The 15060-nt window shown below is 37.6% G+C and overlaps 1 protein-coding gene across 1 annotated transcript in view; it reads right to left on the reverse strand.

Moving 5' to 3' along the window:
• The window catches only part of EMB (embigin), a 47132-nt gene that overhangs the window by 11472 nt on the left and 20600 nt on the right, over positions 1 to 15060 (reverse strand). Inside the window, exons 3-5 of the mRNA XM_079916601.1 lie at positions 11906 to 12092; positions 11586 to 11674; positions 1962 to 2089 (exon numbers count right to left, since the gene is read on the reverse strand). Of these exons, the coding sequence (XP_079772727.1) occupies positions 1962 to 2089; positions 11586 to 11674; positions 11906 to 12092 (404 nt within the window). The remainder of the gene's footprint in view (positions 1 to 1961; positions 2090 to 11585; positions 11675 to 11905; positions 12093 to 15060) is intronic.

Genomic DNA, 15060 nt, shown 5'->3' on the forward strand with positions numbered 1-15060 from the left:
TCTATGCGAATTAGAAATACAGAAATTTTCCAGCCATCCGGGTTTCATGTTACAATCCCTTACTAGTTCAGAATACTTCCTCCTTCACAATTGCAGGCATACATTCATTAAATCAACTGTTAAATTAATGAAGCTATTATATCTGATCATTCCTGTAAAGGAAGTTCACTGGCTCATGGCATTGGGAGTTCCTCAAACTGGAACTGAAGACGAAATCTTCAGGCCTTTGAAGCTGATGTAGAAGAAATGGTAGAAATCCCTCTAAGCCTGGTATACATGGTGGTCTGCGCACCTTCTGTCTTCTCTCATAGCTGAATTTCTCTCTCTTTCTGACATGTTGGCTTCTGAGATTCACTGGGTTTTCCTCAGCCTTTTAAGATCCATACTAAGCTATTTGGTGGCTAATTTATTTAATCCATTTAAATTAAATTTTATTCTCAGGCCATTTGATGCCTTCATTGCTCTATCACTCAACTGCACTGCTCAGTAAATGCTAATTTGCATACAAATATTCTTGGAGGTTATCTGATGAAGAACTGTGAGTTTATTATTTGCCAAAAAAATTATAGCAACCTGGCTCACTGTGCACAGCATTGCCTATGATGCTTGTTACAAATGTACTCTAACTCAGAGCTGATAAAGTACTGCATGTTTAATAGGTGCCCCAGGTAAGCCTGATGAAGATGATGGTTCGCCTACTTTTTGAAAAAACACTTGACCTAAAGTTTTGACTTGCACCCTCTTCCCTGCACTTTTCTCATATCCTAACATAACCCATGCTTAGGGCCAAATTGAGAGAAACTTAGTATAGCAAATGGAGAGAAGTACAGACTACATTCTAAAAGTTTAATATAATTAGACAAGCTTTTTTTGTCTAGTATCACATATGCGTAAATAAATTAGGCTATGTAATTCAGAAACTATGTCTGTTACTTGTTTTTACAAATTTACATGCTCTTTAAAACTATTTCCATACACAAAATGATTGCCTTTCCTAATCATCAATAACAAGATAAGTACAAATATTAATAGTTTAAATCTACTCCTAAGTGATTTGGAGCTATCTCTTTGAAAACTCAAACCAATCACAGAATCAGTAACTCACCCTTTTAAGTCATACCCTCTGTCGTCAACAGTCTACAATAGCATCAATATTGTCTAAGAAGGAATTTAATATTTCACTAAGATCTACCCTGTCTCATACCGTTCCTTCTAGAATTGCCTTTACAAGACTTCAATTTCAATGCTCATTAGCACCAGGGCAATAAAAGGGTGTCCCCTAAAGGACAATGTCCTAAATTTCCCTGCTATTAGAGGCTATCTGGGAGGAAGAAAACCAGAAATGATTTCTTAAGTACTCATGTTTTTCTTAATATCAGCTCTTTGAAAAGCCATTAATTCTTTAATAGGAATTTAAAGTATTTGGCTTCCCTTAGGTCTCTGGAAGTCCAAAAGAGGTCAGTGACACTAAAAGAACCTAAAACCTGAGTTTAAGTTACCAAATTTTCATTCTTTTCTCAGATGCTACCAGTGTATTGCATTCTATCACAAATGTTTCCAGAGACAGAAGCAGGAAAAGAAAACTCCCTTTCTTTTTTTCTAGTTACTCTCATGAAATGATAAGGAAAAAAAGAATCTTTTTTGTTGGGGTTATATCTAAACTTGTCAACTAAAAATGAACTGTAACTTCCTTTCATAGAATTTTATTAAATGGCTAAATCTAAAAAACAAAGTACCACTTAATGAAACATTAAGAGTATCTTCAGATGTATAATGTAATATGCTAAAAACACCAAATGACAGCTCCATTCATCACTGTTCTTTCTTCATGAACACATATTAAGGAACAAGATAACAGAAGTATAAATAGTCCTAAGAACTGTGAGTGTATTATAATCTTATTATTTATCAAATAAAAGTTTTTATTTTGTTTTCTTCAAGTCAAAGAAATATGATCTTACCTGTACACTCCCATTACTACGGTACCAGGTCCAATTTAAAGGAAAACAGTCTTGACATTTACACATCAAGACAACTGAATCCCCTACATAAGTGATCAACGGTTTCTTTTTTTCATGAAGTTCAGGGACTAAGAAAAATGGAGAGAAACATATGTTACTGAAAGAGTTTGAATAGGGGGAATGTATTCAAGTTGAATAGATGTATAGTTGTAGTAGGTAGGTGGTGCAATATAATTGTCAGTAATATAGAAACAGAAGGAAGGTCTTCTATTATTGAGCCAATAACAATTACAAGTATTGTAATAGACTGTTTGTTACATGCTTTGGATAAGAAAGAAACTTCATGTTTTCAAGACTGTTCTTTCTTCCCACCTACTAAGTTACGTTAGAGCAAATATTTTTTCAAAGTTTACCCTTAAATGGCACTCTAGTGAGGAGACAAAATTTTCAGGATTTAAAATTTTTATTTGACACAGATTTATGAAAAGAGTTGGAGAAGATGGGAAGATGAGAAAGGAGCAAAGGAAATTTTAGAGAAAGAGAAAAGAATAGGAAAGAAAATGAGATAAAAAACACTTTTGGGCTTCCCTGGTGGTGCAGTGGTTGAGAGTCCGCCTGCCGATGCAGGGAACATGGGTTCGTGCCCCAGTCCGGGAAGATCCTACATGCCGTGGAGCGGCTGGGCCCGTGAGCCATGGCCGCTGAGCCTGCGTGTCCAGAGCCTGTGCTCCGCAACGGGAGAGGCCACAACAGTGAGAGGCAGGCCCGCATACCAAAAAAAAAAAAACCCACTTCCATGTGGTTTTGTAGGAAAAAAACAAAAACTAATATTCATTGTGATAAATTTCTTAAAGTTTGAAGCAGATGCCATTAGTAACAATAAAAATGAGCACTGAATTTAGAAAAATTAAGTTTTAAGGCTATGGATAACTTGGTAAAGAAAATTAAAGCATAAGAACATAAGCAAAGCAATAAAAAGCCAACTAGCAGCTTCCATGGTGAAATCAGTTCCTTCTGATTGACCTCAAAAGATGTATTATAAAATGTACACTTTTATGAGAGACAGACTTATCAACAAAGATGACTTTTGTTGATTTTTTTTTCTTTTACTAAGTTTAGCAGGTTTTGTGTTTTGCTTTTCCTTTTTGTTTTTTTGGTTTACCAGCAGAGAGACAATGTCTAAATTTTTAATACTGTGTTGACAAATTTTATAGATACTGTTTGCTATTCACTTGTTATCCTATTTTTAGATTTTATTTTGGGGAGGGTCAGGGTGGAAAATGGAAAGATCAATTTTAATTGCTAAAATTAGGTTTACAGATTAAATACATTTTCTAAACGCTCTTGGCTTTCTACTACCAGAAGAATATTGGGCATTTGCTGGATGTATGAACTGTAAAGATGAGGAAGGGGGAAATAACTGGTAATAAGTGGAAAAGAAATTCTGACTTCTATAACCACTTGTATAGGGGTAAACATAGGGTTGGATTTCTTCACAGGTTCTGTCTTTAGGTGATTAATGTTACAGTGATGAGTGTCAGAAGTCTTCAGTTTTCCTTATGGTTCAACGTGGGCCTAAATACAATTGCACATATCACCCCCTCCTTCATCAGCAGTGCTGACCAGCAGAGTGTTGAATGAGGCACTGCTAATAATAAAGAGATGCAAATAAGGAAGGTATATCACCACTGAAAGTGTAAATCATAAGATGACAGAGCAAGCTATAAGTCAATGGTTCTCATACTTTTCATAACCAAGGAAATACGTTTTGATAAAACTGAATGAATTTTACATTACCCAAAGATGTGAACTGCCAATCAGAATTTATAATCACCCCACTAATAGTTTATGAGCACCTAGTAAGGTACCACTAGGGTACTCCTGAGGTAGGAGAGAAGTGAACACATGTGATTGGCATGACTGAAGTCATCCCAGCCAGAAGAAATTGGTGAGTTGACCTTGCCAGAGGATATTCTGAACACTCCTTTCGAATGGCTACTAGTGTCCCACACTCCTTATTGGTTACCATTAGGCTGAGGGACACTAAGGGAAATGTGGTTAATATGTGTCCATTTCAAAGCTCAATGAGCGTTTGAAGTAGTCAGCACAATGAGACAATGATGTGACAAACATGTAAGATTTGGGTCCAGGAAATATTAGAATTATAGCTTCAGTGTTACTAGTGTTGAGGACATAGGTTGGTCATACCCTTCTACAATGTTACTGTAAAGAATTAAGTACAGGAACACAATATATAAAGGGCTTGGTGTAGAGCAAACACCACAAAATTAGAACTTTTGTTGTCATCATGTACTGGTATTGCTTTTCTTAATTGAGTTTTCGTACAATTTGTAATGCCCACAGCCTTCCTACATTAGCCAGCTTAATGGCATGGATTATTGTCATGTGCAAGAATGATTTTTAGGCCAGTTGGCCATGTGGAACAGAGAAGAAATAAGACACAGAATAAAAGGAGAACTGGAAATTCACCTGAATTCATCTCAGAACCATAGGAATGTATAAAGACACCCCCAAATGTGGAAAAGGGTCCAAACTGAGCCATTTACAGAACACCCAGACAATCTGAGAAAGGCGATTAAAAGAGATTAAAATGATGAAAAATAAAAGATGAATTCACAGGAGACAAGGCCCAGAAGAATGAAGAAACAGTAGCTTTGAGATGCTGGAGGTGGCACCAATCCATCCTTTAATAACATATATTAAAAAACTTTTCAGTGAAGCTGTAAAACAAATTCTGCTGCTTGAAACACTTATGCAAGTCCTTGGCTAAAGCAGATGAATAAGAGTTTGTGGAGAGAAACCAAGATGGCAGAGTAGAAGGACGTGCTCTCACTCCCTCTTGCGAGAACACCAGAATCACAACTAGCTGCTGGACAATCATCGACTGGAAGACACTGGAACTCAAGAAAGATACCCCAAAGACAAAGGAGAAGCCACAATGAGACAGTAGGAGGGACGCAAGGTTGCCCACTCTCACCACTCTTATTCAACATAGTTTTGGAAGTTTTAGCCACAGCCATCAGAGAAGAAAAGGAAATAAAATGAATCCAAATCAGAAAAGAAGAAGTAAAGCTGTCACTGTTTGCAGATGACATGATACTATACATAGAGAATCCTAAAGATGCTACCAGAAAACTACTAGAGCTAATCAATGAATTTGGTAAAGTAGCAGGATACAAAATTAATGCACAGAAATCTCTGGCATTCCTATACACTAATGATGAAAAATCTGAAAGTGAAATTAAGAAAACACTCCCATTTACAATTGCAACAAAAAGAATAAAGTATCTAGGAATAAACCTACCTAAGGAGACAAAAGACCTGTATGCAGAAAATTATAAGACACTGATGAAAGAAATTAAAGATGATACAAATAGATGGGGAGATATACCATGTTCTTGGATTGGAAGAATCAACATTGTGAAAATGACTCTACTACCCACAGCAATCTACAGATTCAATGCAATCCCTATCAAACTACCACTGGCATTTTTCACAGAACTAGAACAAAAAATTTCACAATTTGTATGGAAACACAAAAGACCCCGAATAGCCAAAGCAATCTTGAGAACGAAAAACAGAGCTGGAGGAATCAGGCTCCCTGACTTCAGACTATACTACAAAGCTACAGGAATCAAGACAGTATGGTACTGGCACAAAAACAGAAATAATAGATCAATGGAACAGGATAGAAAGCCCAGAGATAAACCCATGCACATATGGTGACCTTATCTTTGATAAAGGAGGCAGGAATGTACAGTGGAAAAAGGGCAGCCTCTTCAATAAGTGGTGCTGGGAAAACTGGACAGGTACATGTAAAAGTATGAGATTAGAACAGTCCCTAACACCATACACAAAAAATAAGCTCAAAATGGAGTAAAGACCTAAATGTAAGGCCAGAAACTATCAAAGTCTTAGAGGAAAACATAGGCAGAACACTCTAGGACATAAATCACAGCAAGATCCTTTTGGACCCACCTCCTACAGAAATGGAAATAAATCAAAAATAAACAAATGGGACCTAATGAAACTTCAAAGCTTTTGCACAGCAAAGGAAACCATAAACAAGACCAAAAGACAACCCTCAGAATGGGAGAAAATATTTGCAAATGAAGCAACTGACAAAGGATTAATCTCCAAAATTTACAAGCAGTTCATGCAGCTCAATAGCAAAAAAACAAACAACCCAATCCAAAAATGGACAGAAGACCTAAATAGACATTTCTCCAAAGAAGATATACAGACTGCCAACAAACACATGAAAGAATGCTCAACATCATTAATCATTAAAGAAATGCAAATCAAAACTACAATGAGATATCATCTCACACCAGTCAGAATGGCCATCATCAAAAAATCTACAAACAATAAATGCTGGAGAGGGTGTGGAGAAAAGGGAACACTCTTGCACTGTTGGTGGGAATGTAAATTGATACAGCCACTGTGGAGAACAGTATGGAGGTTCCTTAAAAAACTACAAATAGAACTACCTTATGACCCAGCAATCCCACTATTGGGCATATACCCTGAGAAAACCATAATTCAAAAAGAGTCATGTACCAAAATGTTCATTGCAGCTCTATTTACAATAGCCCGGAGATGGAAACAACCAAAGTGTCCATCATCGGATGAATGGATAAAGAAGATGTGGCACATATATACAATGGAATATTACTCAGCCATAAAAAGAAACGAAATTGAGCTATTTGTAATGATGTGGATAGACCTAGAGTCTGTCATACAGAGTGAAGTAAGTCAGAAAGAGAAAGACAAATACCGTATGCTAACACATATATATGGAATTTAAGGGAAAAAAATGTCATGAAGAACCTAGGGGTAAGACAGGAATAAAGACACAGACCTACTAGAGAATGGACTTGAGGATATGGGGAGGGGGAAGGGTAAGCTGTGACAAAGCGAGAGAGAGGCATGGACATATATACACTACCAAACGTAAGGTAGATAGCTAGTGGGAAGCAGCCGCATAGCACAAGAAGATCAGCTAGATGCTTTGTGACCGCCTGGAGGGGTGGGATAGGGAGGGTGGGAGGGAGGGAGACGCAAGAGGGAAGAGATATGGGAACATACGTATATGTATAACGGATTCACTTTGTTGTAAAGCGGAAACTAACAGACCATTGTAAAGCAATTATACTCCAATAAAGATGTAAAAAGAAAAATTAAAAAATAAAAATCACAGTAAAATCAAATCCCATAACTGTCGGGTGGGTGACTCACAGAGTGGCGAACACTTATACCACAGAAGTCCACCCACTGGAGTGAAGGTTCTGAGCCCCACATCAGGCTTCCCAACCTGGGGCTCTGGCAATGGGAGGAGGAATTCCTAAAGAATCAGACTTTGCAGCCTAGTGGGAATTGATTACAGGACTTCGACAGGAGTGTGGGAAACAGAGACTCCACTCTTGGAGGGCACACACAAAATAGTGTGCGCATGGGACCCAGGGGAAGGAGCAGTGACCCCAGGAGAGACTGAACCAGACCTACCTGCTAGTGTTGGAGGATCTACTGCAGAGGTGGGGGTGGGGGGTGGGGGCTGTGGCTCACCGTGGGGACAAGGACACTGGCAGCGTGAGCCCTCCCAGAGTCTATCATTAGCCCCACCATAGAGCCCAGGTAGGCTCCAGTGTTCGGTTGCCTCAGGCCAAACAACCAACAGGGAGGGAACCCAGCCCCCACCTATCAACAGTCAAGTGGATTAAAGTTTTACTGAGCTCTGCCCACCAGAGCAACAGTCAGCTCTACCCACCACCAGTCCCTCCCATCAAGCCACTTAGGTAGGCTCATCCACCAGAGGGCAGACAGCAGAAACAAGAAGAACTACAATCGTGCAGCCTGTGGAACAAAAACCACATTCACAGAAAGACAAGATGAAAAGGCAGAGAGCTATGTACCAGATGAAGGAACAAGATAAAACCCCAGATAAACAACTAAATGAAGTGGAGATGGGCAACCTTTCAGAAAAAGAATTCAGAATAATGATAGTGAAGATGATCCAGAACCTTGGAAAAAGAATGGAAGCAAAGATCGAGAAGATGCAAGAAATGGTTAACAAAGACCTAGAAGAATTAAAGAACAAACAAACAGAGATGAACAATACAATAACTGAAATGAAAACTACACTAGAAGGAATCAATAGCAGAATAACTGAGGCAGAAGAACAGATAAGTGACCTGGAAGACAGAATGGTGGAATTCACTGCTGCGGGAACTCTGGATAAAGTAGGACACACAAAATCTTGGGGTTGAAAGAATTCAAGTTTAAAGATGGTGAAATTGCTGATTCAAACTAGTGTCTAGGAAGATGAGGTCTAGGAACTACTCAGTGAAAGTGAAAACCCTATGGAGTTGTAAATCTTAGAGATTTATATTTGCATATTTATGGACTAGAAAACATTAGCCTGTGTCATTTTTGGCTCAAGGATGTTTAGGTGTTATCAAATTGGGAAAAAGATTCTTCCATATAGTCAAAGACAGCGAACTAGGTTTTAGCACTGGGGTTTGAAGCTTAAGTTCAAACTGATTCTATTACTGTGCTCTTCCATTTGACTCCTTGGATGCTTCCCAGTGAGGCCAGATGGCTGGGCCAAGGCAGGTTTCATAGCACTTGGTACTATCAGAATCTCACCATGTCTTCCAAGAAGTTCTATGTCCTATTACTTATGCTTTACCAACTAAGTTTCTGCATCTTTTTACTAAGAGATTTTAACATTGATGGTTATTATAGAAATTTTCAGCATCTACCTCAGAATATTTGACCTACTACTAAAAAACGTTGCAGACCACCACCCATCTTTCTTGGTGAAAGGCAGTCAGTGACATTAGCAGTTGCAAGCTTCCAGTGTGACTTTGGCTTTCTCCCTGTACTGTCATCAACAGCCAAACACACAAAGTCAGCAGGTTTTTCCACACTGTACTAATCAGTGATGTTGAGGCCCTTTTATAATCTTGTAGTAATAAATCAACCAGTTCCCATAAAGGCAGAAGGAGGGACTTTGCTGATAAATTGTTCTGAGGACTCAGGCTCATGCACTTTAGTTGACTCATGTGATCGATAGCAGAATTTTTTTTTTTTGGCTCAATTTTAAAGGGAGGATAAAACAGCCTTTTCATCCACACTCAATTGAACAGATAATCCTCTTCTTAGGAAAAGCCATAAGCAATCCATGTGGAGAAAGAGTAAAATAGGATATTTGTAAAAATAAAAACATACACCATTCTAGAAGCCTTACAAGATCTAATTAAATAATAACTATAATATGAATTGTTCTGCAGATGCCTTTAAATTGTACTCAAATGAAATGATTCCTCCAAGCAATATTCAACTTAGATAAATTAAAGAGAATTATTATTTTACCAAAGAAAATCTGGAAGGGCCCAACTTACTAACTGTATAAAAATCTTTAAGATATAGTACATACTTAAAAGTTACATTGTTAAGTGGGCATTTAAAACAAATAAACTGAACTAAACTGCTTTAAGAAAACTATAAAAAGAAAAAAAGTAAATATTCAGTGGCTCTTTGCATTCCTCAAGCACTTGATTTCAAACCTAGACCTTGTGTAGGTGCTTCTGACACCAGCCAGCATCAACCTAGTTACTCAAAATGGATACAGATCAAGAGGCCTTCTTTAAGACTACTTGGCATTAAATTTATTAGTACACTGAAAACTAAAATGCTTCTGTTAATCTTCACATTAGAGACTAGAATGATCACTTACAAGTAATAATTTAAGTAATTTATCGTAACAGTGCTAATAAGAAAAAATGTAATATATTCGATATTTAAACTTTGAACAGGCATGACTAGTACATATTTCTAGAAAACAGTGCTATTTAGAAGAGGGGAAAAAGCAATTTTTTTTTTTTTTCTTTTTTTTGCTGTACGCGGGCCTATCACCGCCGTGGCCTCTCCCATCGCGGAGCACAGACTCCGAACGAGCAGGCTCAGCGGCCATGGCTCACGGGCCCAGACGCTCCGCGGCACGCGGGATCCTCCCGGACCGGGGCACGAACCCGTGTCCCTCGCATCGGCAGGCAGACTCCCAACCACTGCACTACCAGGGAAGCCCAAAGCAATTTTTAAAGTTGAATCTCCTGGAGGCACTTTGAGCCTCAAGATTTGATGAGTATTTCCTCAAGACCTGTAGGCCTTCTTTACACATTTAAAAGAGACACATAAAATGTGTACTAGGATTGTGTGTTTGTGTGTGTGTATGTGTGTCCATGTGTTTAGTATCTGTTAGTTCATTAGGATGGCAAGGCGGGGGCAAGAGAAAAAGACTGAGGAAAGAAAAAGAAAAGGGAAGTTAAGAAAAGGAATAAGGGAAGGAAATGTATATGATATATCTATCCTTCACTAGGTTAAATTTGGCAAATGGAGGAAAGAAGGTTAAAAGAGAATGTACATGATCAAAATAATCAAAAGATGATAATAGTTTCTGCCTTTGCAGAGACCAAAGTGCATAAATACAAGGATTTATTATATTTACCCAGTAGGAATATTTATAAAACCACAGGAAGGAAATGAGTCTGAGTGCAGAGGGACTATAGGGAGGGATGAAGGAGGGGACCATCTGAAATCATGGCAGTGATGAGTCAGCCCATTCTGCTACTGATGGGACTTTGGGGATAGAATTCGTATTTTGTCATAGCAGCTAGCTGGATTTCACAATTTTTAGGAAAAAGTAAACAATTTCTCATGTGTGCTGGTAAATTATTGTGAAGCAAAGCCCAAGATAGTTAATATGGCAACAGACTGCATTTCCCAAATACCATCAGGGACAGTGACATTCACTTATCTATCAGAGAATATGGGTTTTTCATGAAGATAATTACCCAACTTGAACAACTAGTCTCTATTATGAGATTGAGACCTTTAAAGTTTTGGTTTAATGATGGTAAGAGTAAAATACTTTGAGTTTATTTTTTCCTATGGGGGAGAACTGTGGATTACATTCTGGGGTTTGTCCTTACTTGATGAAATCAAAAGCAGGCAACCTTTGTGCGTCTCCAAATTATTTTTAAATTTTATGGGTTCCTAAAATCCCAAGTCCTGGAGCCACTGATACAGAACACCAAAGCATATTCTCAGAGTCTAGGAATGCAATAACTCAGACACCTAGAGGAGTATTATAAAAGGTCTGAGTTGGGAGGGCTAAATAAATAAATAAATTCAAGAGACTGCTACAAAAGAGGTACAAATAACCTGGCAGCCTGATCTTTCAAACTAAAACCTGTGTTTTAAACTGGGGGAGGGAGCACTGGGGAAGACACTGTGAAGCTCCATTTTCAAGGTCACCACTTATGATTCAATAGAAAGCACATGATGCCTTTTTTTCAGCTGTATTTTTAGTATTGTAATAATAATTTTAAAAATTGAGGATTTATTTGTTTATTTTCTACAACAATTATTTTGTGAACACAACAGGATTTTAGATGATGGCATAAGATCCAAGACCTTTACATAATGGTAAAGATTTATTTCAGCACAAAAACTAGATATTTTCTTCCCAACAAATTTGAGGATTTAGAATTCTAAGAATATAATGCTAAAGTTATTACTCTACAAATTATTAGTACTGACCTTTGAAATTAAATGTGCCCCTTTGTTCCTTTTTCTCCTCAAAGAAACAAGAATAACTTCCCATTTGTTCGCTATTAACGATGGTGAACCTAAAGATAATTTAAGTTATTAATACAGGCTTAGTTCTCAAAAAACTCTCCTTAATGAAAATGAAAGACTCAGCCATTAATCAAAATTTAAAGATGAAAAAAATTTGTAAATGTGCAAATTAGAATATTAGCATAACATTCAAGTGACAGCAAAGGAAAGGATGCTCATTCAGGAAAATATTTAGAATTTAATTTCATCTAGCCATACAGGTTAAAATTTTGTTTACTCACATGTATTGGGTATACAGGATGCTTCCTGTTGCATTGATGAGATAGTTATTCTCAAGTAGTTCATCACCTTTTTTCCAAGTCACATTTACTGAATTCAGATCTCCAGATGTCATGAATTGGCATGTGAGTTCTATATTAGAAGGCCTTTCTAAAGTGATATTTTTTTCGACTGGCATATTGGAATGTTCTGTTTACCACAAAAGAAAACAAACAAAAAGATGTTGTAAAAGTTACATTTAGGGGAAATCCAAGATATAAAAAAGTTTAAATAATCAACAATAGGGCTATATCAGCAGTTTCCTAATGTAACAACAGTGCTACATCAACAGTTTCCTAATGTAACATTCCTTTGAAGAATTATTCCTCTGTAACATATATTTAGTTCCCTTTATTATTTTCTTTCATAGGCACAGATGAAGAAAAGTTTTGTTACAACAAAAATGGAATCACAAAAGCCTAACGCTGTGATCTTAATCTGCTTAAACTCACTAGCTGACAAGGATACAGGGGGAAGAGTACTGTTGAAAGAAGTGCCATGTGCTCTGACAGTGTAGAAACAGTACAACCGTAGAAACAAACAAACTAGTAAGGAGAGAAAGGAGTGACTGTTTCAGCTCCTTTCAGTAATCATGTTATTGGTAGTTACTACAAGGAAGTTTTGTATATAATGTGGGTTTGTGTGATATACTAATTCTATCGTTCCCAGTCTTCTTACTCCTTAAGAATTTGTAGGGATGGGATAAAGATACAGTCGTGAGACAGAAGAATTTAAATAAACATCTTGCAGTTCTGAATTTTCACTGCATTTGAAATATCAGTACAAAGCCATTAGGTGATATATCTATATATAAATATGTAGATATAGATATTGATATATATATCCAACTTAGAGCCAGCTTTTTAAAATTTTGAACAGTGGTAAATAAAGAAAAAAATATCAAGTAAGCACACTGCTCTTCCTATACTAAATGTACCACTGGTAACCAAATAATAAAGGAAGATAACTTTCTGTTTATAGAATTCCAGCAAATAAATGAAGAAATCATAGAAATACAGTACAATGATGCAGGAAACCCTGGTGAATCATGAATCCAGTCATTTTGCATCAACTACTGCAATCATCTCAAAAACAGAATTGTGTGTCTCCTGAGGAGGAACACCCCACTACCTAAGAAGTAATCTTGTCCAAAAAAAAAAACAAAAAGTAAAGTGGAAGGGGGCAGAGCATGGGCTCTAGGCACTCAGGCAGTAGTTGTGGCACGTGGGCTCAGTAGTTGTGGCTTGCAGGCTCTAGAGCACAGGCTCAGTAGTTGTGGCACACGGGCTTAGTTGCTCCGTGGCATGTGGGATCTTCCCAGACCAGGGCTCGAACCTGTGTCCCCTGCATTGGCAGGCAGATTCTTAACCACTGCGCCCCAGGAATGTACCCCTATGTAATAAAACAATTTTAAAAAGCAAGGAAGTGACTATACAAAAATCAGAACAGTGATGGTTACTTTTAATGGGAAGGAAAGGGCTGTGTTTGGGAGAGGGCACTGCATTATATAAACATGTCTCCATCTCACGCTCAATAGCATAGTATCATTAAAAGTAGAATGCAGAGCCAAAATGTAGCAAGAAAAAAAATAGAACTTAAAATAGCATAACATCCCTTTTAATTACATTTAAAACTTCACAAAAGTGCTTCCTTAAGCAATGACTACGTGCAAAGTTTTGCCAACAGTGAAGTACAACTAGTGTGAAGTGCTTTGCGAGCACATGCTTGAAATAACCGCTCGTGTAATTCTAAAATTGCTGAATTTAATTTTATGCCCAAAAAGTAAAACAAAACAAAACAAAAACCCTAGCTATGGGAAGACCTTAACAAAATTCAATTATACAGGGAAAAAAAATTGAGTCAGTAAAACTGAAGGGATTTATACATTTCAGCATATGTACATGCAGAAATTATACGAGGTACTAGTAATAGGAGAAAATGTTTCAAGATCTGCTGTATTTGGTTCTGAGCTTCTGTTTTCTATAAATTTTCCTCACTTCATCTTTAGCTCTATGACAGCCTTAAAACTTAGTCCTGTCTGTCAAAGAAATTTACTTCGTTAGCCAATTTCTTAAGAGTTTTCTACACACAGTCTCTGTCCTCACCCATGTTCTCATTTCAATATGGCATATTCTAGTATCTTACCACATTACAGAAAGTGCTTTCTCTTGGGTTAAAAATGGCCTATTTAACCTGATGACCTCTTTTCAGAGCTCATGTTTTGTTTGATGTCTCTGAAATATCAGATGTTGCCAGAGACTACCGACTCCTAGAAATTCCCTTTACTTCACTCCCATTTCATGATCCTAACATTCTGCTAGCCACACCAATTCTTCCAACTACCCCTAAATGTTGGTCTCCCTTGGGACTTTGCTCTCTGGTCTCTTTACTTTTCTGTTTGACACTCCCATGTTGGATTCAACTATTATTTCTAATATCCTTTACTTGTAATACTCTTGGCTCCATTCAAGACTTCCTTCTTGATCCCCAGGCCCACAGCTCCAGTTGCCTACTGAGCATCTAAACCTAGATATCCCAAAGGTTCTTCAAACTCAAAATATCCGAGGGAGATGCATTAGCCTTCTCTTCCCCTGACCCCTAAGATTAAATCACATCCAGTAGAATTCAGTCGATTCTTACCTCTGAAATGTCAATCAGATTTGCTCAGTTGTCTCTAACTCTTCTTACTGTAGGGCTTTGATGGGGTTGAGAACATGCTATCCCTAAAATATGGCACCTTGGTATACTAAATGTCTTAAGCTGAAGGAGTTTGTGAAAATAGCAGAAGCAGAAAGGTCACTCTGACATTCCCCCTGTGCTTCTCCCTTGAATCAGGTCATAAAACCTTCATGGGAGAGGTGCCTTCTCTATAGCTGGGGGAAAGGAGCATCCTTATCTCCACAGACAAAGGGACACATAGAAGAATTATAACAAATAGGATTTGCTAAATTTCCCCCAGTTTATTACACTTATCTCATACTCTCTGATCTATCATATTCTCCCACGACTCTCCACTCTTCATCAAGCCTAGCATAAAAATACTCAGATTTAACTGTTTCTTTGGGTCCTCCTCTCCTTATGAAGGATGCTGTGTCACATAAAACTTAACTTAATTTGT

Source organism: Stenella coeruleoalba, assembly GCF_951394435.1.
Source record: "Stenella coeruleoalba genome assembly, chromosome: 3".
Classification (NCBI taxonomy): Eukaryota; Metazoa; Chordata; class Mammalia; order Artiodactyla; family Delphinidae; genus Stenella; species Stenella coeruleoalba.